Below are 18104 nucleotides of genomic sequence, written 5' to 3'. Positions count from 1 at the left end.
CTCAGATTGTAACACACGTTCTAAGCCTACTCTGTTGCGCATTTCACTGTGACCCAGGTTGTAACTACACGCTGCTGTGCAGGACCTGGACTGTGACTCGCGCTGTTTCATGCGCTGCGACTCCAGACTGGGACGCAGTCTGTGACCGCAGACTGTGACCACAGGCCGTCACGCACATGCTGCTTCGACCCGAGACTGACGCACAATGCTCGGCCTGACCCCCTCCCCCCCCCCGAAGATACTCTGGCGACGCCACTGCGCGCCTGGAGACCTGGGAACGGGCATTGTCCAGTGGGAACGCGGTGGAATGATAACTGTTTCGATAACAGTTGGTGTGGTTTCTACCACGCCTGACGTGCTACACTCTCCACTCGTGGTTAGTAATTATCATAAGGTGTATATTTTTGGGAGTCGTATGCTGAGAAAGTCGACATGTCCATGAAGCCAAAATACCGTGCTGAATCGGATCCGCAGGCGTTGTCTTCGTCCGAAAATTGACTGCGTCTATTTTTCTTTGACCTGGAACGTACTGTGTAGCTTTGCGAAGGACGGCATGTCTGCATCCCAGCTTTGATATGCTGACCTTTAAGCGAGTTACGAGCGCCAATATCTGGAAGCATTGACGACGGCATCATCGTCGACGGCGCGTTGGCGACGTCAAGTGGCCTCCGCACACGATGGTAGTCCTCTGTCTATTTTGCGGATGATGTCGGAAGAATCTCTCGCCCCGTAATTAGATCGAACTCTAGCTCCTCCTCGGCCCGCAGCTTTCTGGTCCGGAATGTGTCCGCCAGGCGCGCGCTGTTCCTCCTTCCGTCCGGCCGCGGGCCGCCGCTTCCCTTGCGCCGGGCGCGCGCTGTGATTAATCCCCTTTTTGGCAGCCGCCGGCCCAATCGGCACGACGCAGCCGGCCGCGGCCGCCGTAATGATTTTGCCGTTCGTCAAATTGGGACGTGAGAAAAATCACGGCGCGTCTGGTGCTCGCATCTCGCACGGACGGGGCAAAAACCGCCCGCCGCCGGCCCAGCTGTCCGCCACTGCATTCCACAGCAGCGACGCTCCGCCCATTCTGCTGACGTCACGCTGGCTCCGCCCCGCGCGCGCCAGCCGCGCGCCCATTGGCCGCCGGCCGGCGCTGGTTATTCCCTCGCAACATCTGAACGGCACATTACCACCAAATAATAGAGCGTATTGAATAGAAGCGGACGTACAATACGTGGCTCTGGGTGTTATTGAATCTGTGTGCAAAACTTACTTATTGGAGTGCATATTAAATTGTACGTGAACGGCAAGAAGTGTGTTTGGCAAGCCAGTGCAGTACAAAGTGGCAAAAGTGGCTTACGAACGAGTATACCGCGACTACTTGGATAACATGCTGACTATGGAAGGCGACCTGAAAGCAGGCATCGGGCATATGCCGCCCAGCCACCACGCGCTGCCGCACCACGCGCAGCACATCAGCCACCCGTCGCACTCGCCCATCTCGCACGGCCTCACGCAGGTCCCGTCGGGCAACAGTCAGCCGCCGCCGCAGCAGCAGCAGCAGCAACAGCAGCAGCAGCAGCAGCAACAGCAGCAGCCGGCCAACAACAACAACAACAGTAAGATATCGGGCCAGTCGGCGGCGGCGCAGGCGGCTGCCGACCGCGTGAAGCGCCCCATGAACGCCTTCATGGTGTGGTCGCGCGGCCAGCGGCGCAAGATGGCTCAGGAGAACCCCAAGATGCACAACAGCGAGATCTCGAAGCGGCTCGGCGCCGAGTGGAAGCTCATGAGCGACACGGACAAGCGGCCCTTCATCGACGAGGCCAAGCGGTTACGGGCCGTGCACATGAAGGAGTACCCCGACTACAAGTACAGGTACGTGAGCGGCTCCCTGCCTCCCCTTCCCCTCCCCTCCCCATGACGCCGGGGACGACTGTCAGCCCGGTGGGGCGCGGCTCCCGCCGGGGTTAATTCTGCCCGGCCACCTCGCCGGCACGAGGAGGTGGCTGGGCGCTAACCACCGGTTGTCGGGTTTTCGCGAGGACCGCCCCGCCGGTCAGGTCGACGTGAAGGGGCTGGGCTCTCAGCGCCCTGTCAGACGTGCGGTCCCTCTGTTGCCGGCGGAAGGGACCCGCCGGTCGACCTGAGAGGCCTGCCGCACGTGACTGGCTACCTGGCGGCTCGCGCTAGGTCCGCTGGAAATCAGACGACCTGGTACCCGGTCAAAAGTCAGCACCTTCCCGGCCGAATAACGCGCAAACTAGCCCGAGTGAAGGTAAACAGGATCACCGAAACCAGACCAAAAGTAGTGGGCGCGAAATGACCGAGGTAGTCGAAACGCCCTCAACACAGATATCATCATCAGGGTAAACTTAGTGACTCCGAGCGAGTTTCATCAACCTCCGCCAAACCTGACGCCATGCCGAGATACCCCGTCGGCATGGCAGCATCACTCGACCGCCAGATGTTTCAAGGCGGCTGCGGACGCCACTACGCGACCAGTATATCCCAAACCGATCCGCCCTGCCCTACCCACGCCGGGTCCCCCGGCCCGACCGGGCCGTCTATGCCGGCCCGCCGCTTGTCTGGGGGACGGCCAGTGACCGCGCCCGGCCGCCACCGCCGCCGCGCCGCCCAAATTAGCTGGCATTCCTGGCGGTGGCGGCGAGCGCCGTCCGCACCTCTGCCGGGCCGCGCTGTCATTACCGGGCGCCGATGGCGGCGTCCCCTCCGAGCGGGGCTTACGGCCCGGCGGGCCCGGTCGGCCGACCCGGCCGGGCCGACTCTGGCCGGAAGCGGCCGAGCAGGCGCCCGGTCCGCCGCGGTACCAGGACCGCGGACGCCGGCCCGGTCCCGCCTGAGGTCCCGTGACATGAGTGGCACCCGCGCCAGGCGCCCACCGGAGACGGGGGGCAGGTGTGGGAGACGCAGGCGCCGGGCGGCACTCGCGGGAGACGCCCACGGGGGTCTCTCGTGACGGCGCGCTCATGATCGGAGGGGCCCGCGGAGGGAGGGAGGTACCTGCCGGGCACGCCCACAGCAGGCGCCCTGGCGAGAGGCGCTCGCCAGGGACACCCACGTGGACTAGCAGGCACCCAACGCCGGGGCCCAGAGGCCCGCCGTCCCAGGATTCCACCTCCCTCGAGAGCCGCCTCGGTGCCGCGGCTCTCGGGTGCCCACCGCCCGAGCCTGGCCTCTCAGCGGCCGCTATCACGCTCTGTCGATCTCCGAGAGCGAGGTGCGAAGCGGCGCCGGCGGTTGCAGTCGGCCGGCGGGCGGCCCTCTATCCATAATCGGATCTGGCCACTGCAGGGTCGGCGGCGCCGCGCCGGAGCGGCCGGCCCGCCCGCCTGGCCGGCCCGCCTGGCCGTCTCCTGCCGTAAACGCCGAGCGACGCCGCCGCCGCCCGGCCGGCCGCGCGGCGCCGCTCGCTCCGCGGCCAGGCGGCGGCGACGGCCGACCGGCGGCGGGCTCGGCCCGACGGGGCAGCCGGACACTCCGACGGAGTGCCCTGGGGTCCGGAGTGTCCCGGGTGTCCCGGTGTTAAGGTCTGACGCGCCTCTCTGCGTGGCAGGAGCGAGCAGGGTCACCCGCGCGTCCCGAGTTTGCCGACCGCCTCGCTTGTGTCGGGCGTTGCGAGTGTCCCGCCTGTGCCGCCTGTGCCGGCGTGTCCGCTGGTTCCCGCCGTGCACCCGACGTCCCAGATTCCCCGGGGCCCGGGTCAAAGCTGATTCACTAGGAGCGTTTCAGCGTTGCGAGCCCTGGGCAAATTCTAGTCATTTGGCGCCGGCTAACCACTGGGTTAGCAGGTCTCCGTGGGGGTGGCGCCCGCCCCCTGTCCGCCGTCCAATCCGCAACGTCCGCTGCCACCTTTCCCACAGAGGCCTGGAGGGGCTTGACGCGTTTCTGGAATATTAGCAACGGACGACAGCTGGGGTTATGATCCAGTTCTGGTCACCCGCTATGCGGTCGTGGGTTCCGGTAGCATAAGTATAATGAGGAAAAGTTGGTACCAAATTCTACCGGGAAAAGATGCGACGATGACCATGCATTTTACAGCACTTGATAATTTTCATGAGAAAGGTAAATAGTATTGTTCTTTGTACTATTGGCATAAGCATAAGCAAATTGCGTGGCTACCAATGGACAGTGTTTAAAAGAGCGACTTTCGTTTTGTCCAGTACTTTTGGTTACAGACGTCCAGCCAACCACTCATTTGTCTACACTGGGCTGCACGAGCATCACCAGCTCAGCACAACCGCAGCGCTAGTTATAAGAAGTTATGTTAGTCGCCCTCGAGACCCCTGACGATCCCCAGCGAAAATGCCGATCGGTCCAGGGCTCCAATTACCAATGGGTAGGTATCCGGTGGTATCCGACCCTGGGGCAGCGAGAATTGTGGCAGAGAGCGTTTAGCCCGGGTGAGCAGTCCACGGGGACAGCCTCCTCCCCGGGCGGACCGGTCTGAGCCGGGCGGCGCTCGTCTTCTCCGTCTATGCATCCATCACGATCTAATTTCAGCAACAAGCCGGCCTCAGCCGTTACAGCCACTAGCTTTCGGCGGAGAGTTGTTCCGAGGTGTTGCGAGTGGGCCGAGACTCGGGAGTAAACGAGCCGCGTCTGCCGCTGCCTGTGATTTGGGCACCGCGGCCTGCCCGGAGGCTGCTCTGGTCCCTGATGAAGTCTTCATGCCGCTCGCCGGACTGGTGCGCTCCTGCGCCCACGGGCGGCCGCCCGCCGCCGACCTGTCTGGGGCGCGCCCGTGGATGCTAATCTGAGAACGGCTAGGGCTCAGAAGCAAGCGAGTGAGGTTGAACGTAGCAGTGGTGATGCCAGCGTCGATCCGCTGGACGTGGAGACTGGCGGGAGGGCCGGGGTAGTGGCAGAGCGCGAGGAAGCCCGCCCTCGGGAATCAGCCGCGGGTAGAAACAGGTCAGGCCACTATCGCTGGATATGTGATCATGCCGACGGTTACCTTAAAGCCTTAAAACATCTCAGTTATAATTTTGTGTACGCGTACCCATAAAAATGCAGCGCACCTGAAACCAGGTAATGCACCGTTGTTATTTTCCGCTATGGCGTCCCGTTGGTTTTTACCGTCCCTGCTGTGCTAACATCTTTTTTAATGCGGATCGTGTCAAATTAATATTTATAGCTGTTTGCTGCACATCCGACGTTTATTGACGGTGATGGGACATCGCACACACGCCACAGCTGGTAACCTGCGCCTGCATAGCTACAGAGACTGATATTGTTCGGATGTATGATCTAATACAGCTTGTCCAAGGCCCCATGCGCCTGTCGTTATCACTTGCGTTGCATGCCGGCCGGTGTCGATCCCATTGACTGGGCACCTAGCGGCTGACATAGCGGCGGCAAAACGGTCCTCGTAGGACTGTCAGGATTAAGGGCACGGGGGAGAGGCGTGGCATCAGCCCCCATCGTAGGGATCCCTGGCTCTGCACGGTGACGCTGCCCACGTCAGTTTTCCGTGTTCCAGGTAGTATTCTATGCAACTGAGGTACCGGCCTCCGTATTAGCCAGTAAGAATGCTATTGCTCGGGTGTAGGCATCCAGACTAAATTCGATTAAGTTCAAGCTAAATTCAAACACTGAATTATGAACTCAATTCGGTAAACGCTGGGCGTGGCGCACTGTTACCAATTAGTTACGCGGAGCCGGGCGTCTGTAAGCTACGGGCTAAAGTTACATAGGATTATGCTATTGATCTACCAGTCATCGGAGTATTTCCTTCTCGCTCTGACCGCCCAGCACACCGGCATTTTGCCAAATGCATGGGGATTTTATGAGTATTGCTGCGTTATGTCCTACACTCCAACGCACGTACTCGTATTCTAGCATGCTTAGCTATGAGCATCTTCTTAGCCCATTGTCCCTGATCATAAAGCCATGAGAAGGATTCAGAAGGGATCAGCTAGCACATGGGTGCCAGGATCTCGCACAATTAGATTTACGGGTTTATGTATTTGTTTTGTTGGAATAATGTTTACGCCAATTTGTAGTGCCTTGCACACAAGCGCAGAAAGATGGACTCGTGTGCTAACCACAAAATGCATTTGAAACAACTTCTTACAGCTCGGCATGACAAAGTAAAGCGACTCAAGCTGGGTTCTGCTGCCCCTGCTACCTTTTTTCTAATCTCAACGCCAAATCAAGTCAAAGCGAAACACTCCGGATTTAGGTGCCCCCCCCCCTCCCCCCGACTTTGACCTATCCCGAGCGGGTGCGGTCGGCCGCGTCCTGAGCCGCGCCGCGCCCGCGCTGCCGCTGTTTGTGCGGCGTATCTGGCGGCGGCGGCGCGCCGCTGCACGCGCGCCGTATTTTGGCGGCGGCGCGGCGTCCCCGCGGCCGGCGGAGCGCAGCACCTGGCCGACCAGGCACGGGATGACGCCGCACAACCACCAGCTCTCCCAGCGGGGGGGGGGGGGGGGGTCCGTGAGAGGCGCGGCGGGCCGGCTGGCGCGCCGGTCCCTGTCGGATCAGGGACGCGTCTCTCCCCTCGGCCGGCGCTGGAGGCCGCGGTGCTCGGCGCTCCGTCACCCGCTGCCGGAGCACTCTATGGCCTCCGGTGAGATGGCTGGCGTTCAGCGCACCGCAGCGGCCTTTTTGCTCTCAAAGGAGTGGTGTATGTGTGTGTGTTGGTGAACGGTATTTTGAATATCGGGCTTCGATAGAAGTGGAGTACCGGAACAAAAACTTGGCCGTTTTGTTCAGCCGGTGCGCTGATGGTGGCGCCGTCCCGCCGCGGACGCCCCACCTCCTGAGCCAGGGATGGCGAGGGGGAAGCTGGTGTTGTCTGTTCTACATCTTCATCACACATGCCTATGCCCGAGCTCACTACTGCACGGATATACGCACATCAATGTCGGACAAACCTACAACATACGCAATGGGAGCGAAGCGGGATTTCCATACGACTATCGCTCTGAAACTTGATTTATAACTGGTTCGGGCGTTCGAACGCAAACAAAACAGCCACGCAGCGTGTGACATTCGTATGTGAACACCATAGCTGTACGCGTCACTCACTCATTGGTTGTATCTGTGCCGGCACTGGACCGAGAGGATTAGGTATTCACTCTGCATCTCTCTCGTTATAGATGCCGAAAAAGTCGAGCAAATCCTCTTGGTGGCAACGTCAAATCATTTCTGGCCAATCCAACCGAGGCAGACAAGTTAGTATCTCTGCTTGTAAATGTTGTCTTTATGTTTGTTTTAATTTCATGGTACATTTTTATTCAGTATTAACCTTGATGGAGGCGCTTCTCTTCTTTATTTAGATGTTTCCTTGGTGTTGTTGGTTTGCAGTCTGCGATGTGGTGTGATACTTTGTTTTCAAATTGGCGTTTCCGATATGTATATGCCTTATATTCGAAGTCAACCACCCTTTTGTGTTCCCCACAATTTTCGGACAAGATGATTTCATTTCAAATTAGACAGTGTGCCAAATTATTCAAACAACCGTGGACGTTCACTACCGCACAACCCACATATCATAAAATCAATAACAGTTCTACTCAGCCGTACCGATTACGGTGTTCCGGGCAGTTTGCGAGGAAAACATTCATTATGCAAGGCCTATAATTACGATCTTGGCTGACTGCCGCGTATTCCGCCCGGCGATCACAGCGTCTATGCATCGACACTCGTTACCGAGCCCCTAACAACCCACCGTTCGGTGAGCACAGCCAAATCCAGCCGTTTGTATGTGTGTGTGTGTGGATGCGTTTCCTTGCACACCAAAGCGGTACACGCGCGCACTTTGATGTTGGTCAACGCACCTTGCTGCGACTGCTGTGGCTGTGCATGTTTGTGGTGTCCCATTGGGGCAGGGGGGGGGGGGACCTGCGGCCGGACGGGAGGGCTGGGGGCAGGGGAGGCAGCGCATGGTGTCCCCGTGTCGCGCCGGTCGCCGGAGCGGCAGTAATCCGGCGGTATTTGTCGCCGCTGCCGGAATTTGGTCGGCTGCGATTAGGGGGCGGCGCAGCGGGCGGGGAGGGGGCCGTGATTAGGTCAGATGGAGGCCTAATCCGACGCGAGCCCAGACGCGCGCGCCGCCCGGCCAGACCCCGCCGGTCGCCGGCCCGACCCCCTGGTCACCATCCGACGGCCGTCCGCGGATGACGCCGTGTCGGCGGTGACGTCAAATGCTCCAGTGATATGCCCTGGCTGGTGACGGTGATGCTCACTTCGCTAGCTTTTTTTGGTTTAGCTGTTGACTTTGACATTCACCAGTCGCTCGTGAAGGTCAAAGTCGGTCGGTGTTCACTGAATGGTGTCTGGTGATTTCTAGATGGTGTCTGATGGTCGTTGGTCGATGTTTGGTTATCGATGACTCAAGTCGGTGATCGCTGACGATGAGTGATGTGGTAGTTGCCACTCGGTCATCAGGTGACCGCTAACCGGTGATTGGTGAATGTAACTCACCTCCGACCCCTGGTGACCCTAACCAATGGCCCGTGTCCGTCGGCCTGTCTGGGGCCGCCGGCTCCGGTGACTCTGTGACCGCTGAGTGACCCCTGCGGTCGGTGACAGGTGACCGTTGACACTGACCGCCCGCCTGTGACTCAGGCTGCCGCGACCCGGTGACCGCTGGCCCATGTACGTGTAGCGCAGTGGGTCCGCTGGCCCGCTGGACCACCCTGGCGTCACTGAACGGCGTCACACACAGGGTCCGCTGGCCCGCTGGACCACCCTGGCGTCACTGCACGGCGTCACACACAGGGTCCGCTGGCCCGCTGGACCACCCTGGCGTCACTGCACGGCGTCACTCACGGGGTCCGCTGGCCCGCTGGACCACCCTGGTGTCACTGAACGGCGTCACTCACGGGGTCCGCTGGCCCGCTGGACCACCCTGGCGTCACTGCACGGCGTCACTCACGGGGTCCGATGGCCCGCTGGACCACCCTGGCGTCACTGCACGGCGTCACACACGGGGTCCGCTGGCCCGCTGGACCACCCTGGCGTCACTGCACGGCGTCACTCACGGGGTCCGCTGGCCCGCTGGACCACCCTGGCGTCACTGCACGACGTCACACACAGGGTCCGCTGGCCCGCTGGACCACCCTGGCGTCACTGCACGGCGTCACTCACGGGGTCCGCTGGCCCGCTGGACCACCCTGGTGTCACTGAACGGCGTCACTCACGGGGTCCGCTGGCCCGCTGGACCACCCTGGCGTCACTGCACGGCGTCACACACAGGGTCCGCTGGCCCGCTGGACCACCCTGGCGTCACTGAACGGCGTCACTCACGGGGATCCTTCAGTACGCCTGCAGTGTCTCTCGCTCCGGCGTTCCTGGGTTGTAACGCATCGGGCGCTGTGCACACAGGCCAAAGCATTGCGCTGTACCCTGCCAGTGATTTGGGGAACAGTTTCACCTCCTGTTCCAGCGGCTGGACCTGCGGTCGCGGGTGATCAGCTAATGGCCAGAAGGGGCGAACGAGTGGACCGGTGCTGGGACGGCTTTGCGGGCGGTAGTTACAACACTTGGTCTGTTTGGTGGAGATAAACTCGGTAACAGGCACCAGACCGTAAAAAGAACGTGCAGACATTGCTTAGCATGAAGGCACACATGTTTGCAGACCGCAGGATGAGTGCACCGTTCCCTCGTTGCTAAAGCAGAGGGAGAATGCGTCAAGGAGTGACGGCGGTGGCCAGCAGCGATGTCACGACTCCAAAGGACACACAAATTATCATCTGACGTCATAAGGTCCCGTATGAAAAATGTCCACGACGTCCGTTTTGAGAGCTGGGTGCCGCTCCCAGCAGTGTTCTGGGCGTCAGACCGGCGCTGGTGCGAGGTCACCGCGCAGCTCAGCCGGGCGCTGACCGGGGTCACGGACGGAGCGTCACCAGCCTCTATCCCTGGCTGATTTCTGAGGTCAAGAGCGCTGTGCCGGCGGCCGCGGAGGCGTTGCTGCCGCTTACCACGAGCTGAAGCGCTATCCTTGTGTTGTGTTTGTATTCCGGTGAGGGTGTGCCCTGTTCTCCGCAGTCATGAACGGTGAACAGTGAAAAGTGACCCAACCTGCCCCAAAATATACCAAGAAACAAGTTGCTCCCCAGATTTGTCCCCCATGCCTTCCAAAGTTGGGGGCTGGAGCCTCGCCCCTCCCCCCCCCCCCCCCCATTCAACTGCATAGCAAACTTCACCCCTGAGTGGTATTAGTTGTTGCTAAATTACTTTTGAGGCGGTAACACTACCAGTAGGTGAATGAAAACGTTCTCAAACAGCCCTTTGTCAGTGCTACGGGAAACGTTGTTCTTTTGGAAACCATGCACCTTGAAGCACTTTCCATCCAGAAACTATTTCCTCACGTCAGTATGCCATATGGTCCCAATGTGTGTAGAGCGTGCTGCACTAATGCGCCAGCCAAAACGTGGCTGTACTAGGAAAACAATGACAGCCTGAGGGGTGAACACCCTCCAAGTACACACAGACCGGGAAAACATAGATCGCGCGCGAGCAGGTGCAGCCGATAACTTCCCGTCGCCCGTTGGTACATCCCCGAAATGTGTTGGGTGCATGATTATATTTGACGTATCTAAGGAATAGAGCTGAGAGGGAGTGCCTGAGCCAATAGGGAGCGCCAATAGAGTACAAAAGGGAAGCAGAGGGTAGGACACCTGGAGATAAGATGGGTGCTCCAAACCCAAATAAATATTTCATAATTGCAATGATTAACTCAAGCTATCTTCCACTCGGATGGCGGAAGATTAAGGTGTTCGATGGTCCTATACAGGGGGCAGAAAACAATGCATAATTTTGGCTTGGCATTGGTAGAATGCTGAGTCCACGATAGATGACAGTCTGCTAGGCTACGCACCACTCTGGAGACCCAGGGCTACGCACCGCACAAGAACACTGTGAACGAGGACACATTATAAAAATAGACCTTACCATGCGTTAAAAATACGTGATTAAGAAACGTCACGACGGCAGCGACGGTATCCTCTGGCGAGAGTCACAGCGTGCGTGCAACGGAGCAGGTAGTCCGAGAGGGAATGAAAATGGCCAAAGGTAGTGGTGATAGCACGTGCCGACATTTCCCGCGAGTTGACCAATTTTCAGCCCATCAGCAGACTCTGCACACCGTTTAACCTGGGCTCAGAAGTGGAGAAGTGGAGTGGGAGAAGCTGTAATACCTCCTGAGCCCAGCTTTTGCCATGCAACGTGACAGGGCACAGGAGTCATGCTAATTTGTTCTCCAGAACTGGATGAGCAAGTGCAATGCCACGGAAATTGGGGGAGCCGCTTCATCGGCTTATGCACTTTTGTCGCGCGAGACTTCCTTGCCAAAGGACGGCTGTAAGTTATGCCACGAAGGCCAACTCCTAGCGGTGAGCACAAAGACGCCGCGTGAGGTGTTCATGCAGACAACCCCCGCCTTGCGGTTAAAGGACGCTTCTCAGTTCTACAAAGCCCTGATTCTCATAGTAGATGCTTTTGTGCATGTTTGCAGTTGTGCATTGAATATTGGAGAATACACAGGCATTTAATGTTTGGGTATATTTTTGGACCCCTTTGCAGTGAAAAGTCAATGAGAACACCCAATGCAGCAAACCATTCCAACAAAAATGGCAGAAATATCCATTTCCGTCTCGTCAATCAGTATCTAAGCAGATGCAGTGCACTCAGGTTTAAAGTGTTTTCAGTACATCCGAGGAGTCGTTTTACGCACGGTAGGGGAACAATGGTACCTCACTTCCTACTCAACTCCCCCCCCCCCCCGTTTCTGCTCTGCAGGCAATCCCCTAAGCCCAGAACTTGAAACAGGTAACATCTGCCAGCAAATTCTATTTATGGTCATTTTTAACAGATAAGACTGTTCGTTCCTTCCCCACCCCGACTGACTTAGCGAAGCTATACCCTTGTGCTAGGGTGCGTTACGTTATCATAGGTATACCAGCTTAAGCGCATAGTTCAATTCTCGGGACGGAGGCGTTTGGGAACGAGATAGGGAGGGTCATAAGCGCTTTGCAATATATCCGTGGTAATTGCTCCAACGTATTTCATTTGGGAACGAGCGATTGATGTCGTGCGAACGACTGCAGGACTTCAGATGTTGTCGGCTTAACGACATCTCGTGGGCATCGATGCTTGATGCACTCGAAAATATATGCAGGCTTTCTTAACGTCAACGCTTTGCATCTGTATTTTATTCTTTTTACTGAGTCTTCTTCCGCGAAAGGGATGACCATGAAATGATAATTGCGCTGATCTCAGCGATTTATTGGGCATATCTCCAGTGCTTTGGGATTCTGGCCGTGCAGATGACAGAACGCAATACACTGGCTCTGTCATAAAGTGGACTTACATGATGACCAGTGCGCATTCAGTATCCGAACCAAGGTTATCTACGGGGCTATGAGCTTGACCAAGCTTATTATCACTGTATCCGACAATCTGCTCGTATATTCAGCAGCGGTTGCCGAGCAACATTTACGATTTCTCGAAGGGAGACTTGCAGCAAAATGTCAGTCATAAAGTGAGCTGTATTTCCCACACGCACCGTAAACAATAACATTGTATACTTTAAACTAGATTATACTGACTGAATCACCTTTTATCGATTGCATCTCGACGTAGCAGTGTTGTAGGCTTGTTTGGATGTTTCGACAGCAAAGCCGTGGCCGACGGTGGATTTAGGTTGTGTGGGGCGCTGATGGTCATTCTCTCATTCGTGTGTTGTTTCAGTTCTTAAGCCTTGCATGCCATCTGAAAGAGACTGAGCTGACCACCAAAGCTATTCTACCTTTTCAGTCTTCAAAATGCCGAATAACATCAAATTTTGGGCGGGGAAAGCTCGCCGGTTTGCACCTTTTGCTCCGTTGGCCGCGCCGCGATTTTATGGCCTGAAGCGTTTATTTATATGAGAATGCTACTGAATGGCACACACCTCATGCTGTGATACACAACTTCGCAGATTATCACAGCCGTAAGAATACGAACCTGGCAAAACAAAGGATACATATGAATCAGAAAGATATTAAATTTGTTGCGTATTGAGCTTAAAAGGATTTGTTGTGGGTCAAGTCCTCTACGCGGCTACGGGATCTTATATCTCCAAAATGGTATCAGGTTCACGTGCCCTTCGGGTAATGGATATGGATAATCTGTAGCACTATAAGCCGGATAAGGCTCTGATCCCTTTGGTATAGCAACTACCGCATCATCAAATATTGGGGAACTACAATTAAGCGACGGAAGATAACCAGGAAAAAACATGGTGTGACTTCACAAGTTAAGATCAAAATCGAACGACGCTGTTGATGACCAAAGCTCCGAGCGCTTCCCCTCAAACCTTACACAACTTAGGTCGTCAAAATGTGAATTTTACTATTTCTAACGTGAAACGCTTGCTGATTGCCTGAGTGGTGTGGCAGACGTTAAATAGACGCTGCGTACAGCCTGCGCAGGAGGAGTGAGACCTCTGACTGCCACCCATTGGGAGATACAGCGATCCAGCTGTCGGGCGCCTATGGCTAAAGATAACCCGATCACGCTCGAAACATTGTCTCATCCGTCGCTACGAAGGATCATGACGACGAGGGTGCGATTGTCATGCGGCGAAGCTACGTTCCTTGGTGAGTGAGGAACTCACAAAATTAAGCCGGGCAATGGTGCAGATCTCTCCAAAGATGCCTCTGTGGCCTGTGCTTACACACACCGCGGCAAGCCAATGGTAATGTTTCACTTCGCTGATCCGTTTCCACCTCAGTTGGCCCGACGTTCGGGGTGCATGGTGGCGGGTTGTTTTTATAACAAATTATGCAGTTTTCTAAGATAGCCTTTGTCGTATGCACTATTTAATTTTCATACAAATGCGCATTGAACTAGAGTGGCTAAGTCCGTGAACAAACCCGTGTACCGTGTGGTCAGTGACCCGAGCGATGCTTCTTCCCTGGATGCTCAGCGAGGGTCGGAGCAGTGGTCAAAGAGCTGGTTCTTAAGTTACTGGATTTTAGGTTACTTTGTGCCGTGACACTAACCGTCCGCGCCGCATGAGCCCTCAGTTCAGCTGACAGGTACCCGCGTCACGTGTGTCAGACTGGGTCAGACTGTCGGCACGCCCCACATGGCCGGCGGCGACGACTGTGTGACGTCACCAAGTGACGCCACACAATGGTCACGCCGGTCTCGCTTAACTGGCGAGTGTGCGGCTCACATCTGTCAAAACATGAATTACTGCAATCTCTATGCTTTTTTAACGACGTTTGTTCCCTATACGAATAATCACTGGGATTTTTGCGCGACTGCAATTCAAAGCATTTTTAATCCACAGCTGTCACCTAGAGTCACTCTCGTGATTAAACGTAATGCATTGTGATGCGTAAATGAGGCTAACATTTTGGTCACCTCCAACGGCAAGAAGCAATTAAACGATTTTGTGCACAGTTAAAGAAATCAAATAACGAATACGCTTGAGTGGTGTATTTTGTGTCAGTTTATGTATATGCCAGGCTTGCACTACGGTGACGCACTTCCTTCAATGCTACCAGTAGCATGATCCCATGCAGCTAGGGCTCACTTTGATTTTGTCTTCCGCTCATTACTTTTGTCTTCTTAACAGCCAACAACGTTCAGGTTGAAACAAATGAATGCTTGCGTGAGGTCCCGGTTGGCAAATGTATGTGCAGTTCGTGTAAGGTAAATGCGCGCACTTGAAGTCCATAGCCAAGATTTTCTAACGAGGAAGGCCAGTGGACACGGAGGAGGCCTTTTGGCATCAACTGGAGGTCAACTGGCGGGGCAGCCGCTGGGCCGCTGTTGTCTCGTCAACGAACAGGAACAGATCTCAAGGGAGGAAAACGCATCGTACACACATTCTGTCCGTCCTCGAGACGGCGTTTTTCATGCACCGCCACCTCACTGCTATCTCGTCTGTGTCGCTGCTGTCCCGTCTGGAGCGCTGCTGTGCTGTCTGTGTCGCTATTGTCCTATCTGTGTCACTGCTGTCTCGTCTGTGTCCCTGCTGCCCCGTGTGGACCGCTGCTGTCCTGTCTGTGTCGCTGCTGTCCCGTGTGGACCTCTGTTGCCCCATCTGGACAGCTGATGTCCGTCTGGGTCGCTGTTGTCCCGTCTGGGTTACTGTTGTCCCATCTGGGTTACTGTTGTCCCGTCTCGGCCTCTGTTGTCCCATCTGGAGCGCTGTATTTCCGCCTGGGTCGCTGTGTCCCGTCTGGATTACTTTTGTCCCGCCTGAGCCGTTGCTGTCCCGTCTGGGTCGCTGATGTCCCGTCTGGGTCGCTGCTGTCCCGTCTGGGTCGCTGCTGTCCCGTCTGGGCGCTGCGGTTCCGTTTGGGCCGCTGTTGTCCCGTCTAGGCCGCTGCCGTCCCGTCTGGGTCGCTGCTGTCCCGTCTGGGCCGCTGCGGTTCCGTTTGGGCCGCTGTTGTCCCGTCTAGGCCGCTGCCGTCCCGTCTGGGTCGCTGCTGTCCCGTCTGGGTCACTGCTGTCCCGTCTGGGTCGCTGCTGTCCCGTCTGGGTCACTGTTGTTTGGCTCAGCGGCCCCATTACTAACCCGAGGGGGGGGGGGGGGGCAAACGACCGCCGTACCGCCACCGCGGCCTGGAGCGGCGCACAGTGTTGAAGTCCTCTTCTGGCCTCTCAGTGCGCCGCTCCCTGCCCACAGGCGAGCCGGTACCAAACTCCCACCGCCAGGCGAAGAGCGGCGGCGTGATGTGGAGGCTCGCTGTCGTCGCGCGCAGTTTGGTGTGACTCATTTCTGGAACGAATGGCGAATGAATTATCTGAATTTACGACAGTCACGAGTGTTTTTGTCAGGTTGAAGGCAAAGTGCTTGCCTGGATATTGGTCGTTAGCGTTAGTGAGGAAGATCACTGCTTCCGCAAGTCGTTGGCTGAAACATGGCTAGGTTGTGCCAAGCAGCTGACCTTCACTGGGTCAAATCTAAACCGCTACGTGCCGGCCATCACCCCTCTTTCCTCATGCTCGCTACATCCGGCATCCTCACCCCCATGAGTGGGCTAAGTGCCCCCGGTGGGGTCTCGTCCGTGCGCCGAGCACATTGCCCTGCACAGGGGTCCCCTTGTGCGGCCTAATCTCGACGGAGGACCCCTGATACACGTAGCTTTGCTCCACCATTCTCCACCGCCCTTTATTCCATAGCCCTGAAATGGTCACGAATGGACGAAAAAGCTCTAACCCAAGCCAAATAAAAAAGTTACGTGGCACTGGGCTGTGTTATACCACTGTGACGCCTGCCCCGACCACGGATAGCTCGTCAGTTTTGCCTAATCGACGGTTGTGTTCCTGCGCACGAGACACCAGCTGATCCCGGCCCAAACGACCAGTGGCACGCGATCGGCCACTTCCCGGCCGTGGCGCCCCACCCTGCCGCGCACGGCCCCCCCCCCCCCGCGCGCCGCTCCTCGCCGTCGCCGCGTCGCTCCATGTCGCCCCGCGCCGTCCGCCGCGCCGCAATCACCGCCGGCACGCACCGTGGGAACCGCCGCCGCCTCTCGCTGGGCTAATTTGGCCGCTGCGACGGCGGCGGGCGGCGGGGCCCCTCGCCGTGATAATCTGCAGCTCTGCCGGACGATTCTACGCGGCCCCGGCCGGCCGCAACGTCGTCGCCGACCAATCGGCGACGCTGAGCGGCCGGCTTCCGCATAAATTGCGGCCGGGAAGCCCGTCGGGCGTCTCGACCCGTTAAAGGCGACGTCCATTGCGACGCTGTCGGCCGCGCAGCCGGATAACGAAAAATAATCACCGCCGCCGACAGTTTTTGTCCGATTGATTGAATTAGTGGCTCTGATAAAATTGTCGCGCCGACTTATGCGGCGCGCTGCAGCGCCATAATTCGGCCGCGCGCGCGGCGCCGCGCGGCCGATGTTTGCATACGACAGGCAGACGGACGGGCGGCCATCTTGGCGGCGCGCTCGGCCAGACGATGTCCGAGGTCGCTCGACCGACGGTCGGCGCGCAGAGGCCGCCCTCGGCCGCGCCGCAGCCGCCGCATGCGCCGCTTCAGCAGCGCTGGCGATGTGTGGCGCTGGTGTGTGATGCTGGAAGTGGAGGAGACCGCGGCTGGTGAGAGTTCGTGAGCCGCGGACGGTCCAACTGCGGGTCAGGTCTTCAAAGCGGAGCAGAGCTACTAATGCTTGGGTGTCCTCAAATTTGGCCTTGTCACTTTTTCATCCACCTTTAGTTTGATTCGGCGGCGAAAACGAGTGTGTAAAAGATGAGAGGCCGTTCAACGGGAATTTCTCTCCACCGTCACATTCTTGGTGTTTTCAACGCCACGAAGTTTCCTTGCAGGGGACTTCGCCAAGCATGGCACTACACTGGAGCAAACACTTGACTAAGCCGCAAGTTGCATGCACATCCAATGGCAGCACGTAGCTAGAAACGATGCCAGTTTTTAACGAGGGTCTCTCGTTGTTCAACTTACACTCTCCACCGCAACACTCTCCACCTACGGCATGCAATGCGAATGGTACCCTACCAAGGTTCTTGCCACCTCCACACCGGCCGCCTTCCAGCGGGACCAGCGGTCGGGCGCCGCCAGGAGCCTTCCAGCGGGGCCAGCGGTTGGACATCGTCAGGAGCCTTCCAGCGGGACCAGCGGTCGGGCACCGCCAGGAGCCCTCCTGCGGGGCCAGCAGTCGGACATCGTCAGGAGCCCTCCAGCGGGGCCAGCGGTCGGACATCGTCAGGAGCCTTCCAGCGGGGCCAGCGGTCGGGCACCGCCAGGAGCCCTCCTGCGGGGCCAGCGGTCGGACATCGTCAGGAGCCTTCCAGCGGGACCAGCGGTCGGCGCGCCGCCAGGAGCCTTCCAGCGGGGCCAGCGGTCGGACATCGTCAGGAGCCTTCCAGCGGGGCCAGCGGTCGGACATCGTCAGGAGCCTTCCAGCGGGGCCAGCGGTCGGCGCGCCGCCAGGAGCCGGCGTCCCGTGGCCGAACGCATCTCGCTCCCCGCGGGCCATTTTTACCGTCACCGTTTTGAATTGGTCATTACTCACCCTCGTGATAAACTACTGTTCGTGCAATTAGTGCGGCCGCCGCCGGACCAACGCTCGGCGAACATGCAAAGCTAATTTGGTCCACGTGCAGTCGGGCGGGCGCCGGCCCCA

General features: G+C 57.7%; 1 protein-coding gene across 1 annotated transcript in view; it reads left to right on the top strand.

Moving 5' to 3' along the window:
* The first annotated feature begins 1129 nt into the window (after positions 1-1129).
* Positions 1130-18104, top strand: part of LOC119097083 (transcription factor Sox-2) — a 29666-nt gene continuing 12691 nt past the window's right edge. Inside the window, exon 1 of the mRNA XM_037220118.1 lies at positions 1130-1860. Coding sequence (XP_037076013.1) covers positions 1373-1860 — 488 coding nt within the window. The 5' untranslated portion in view covers positions 1130-1372. The remainder of the gene's footprint in view (positions 1861-18104) is intronic.

This window comes from Pollicipes pollicipes, unplaced genomic scaffold, assembly GCF_011947565.3.
Source record: "Pollicipes pollicipes isolate AB1234 unplaced genomic scaffold, Ppol_2.1 Scaffold_4295;HRSCAF=5057_pilon_pilon_pilon, whole genome shotgun sequence".
NCBI lineage: Eukaryota > Metazoa > Arthropoda > Thecostraca > Pollicipedomorpha > Pollicipedidae > Pollicipes > Pollicipes pollicipes.
This window is presented reverse-complemented; position numbering and strand designations above follow the sequence as displayed.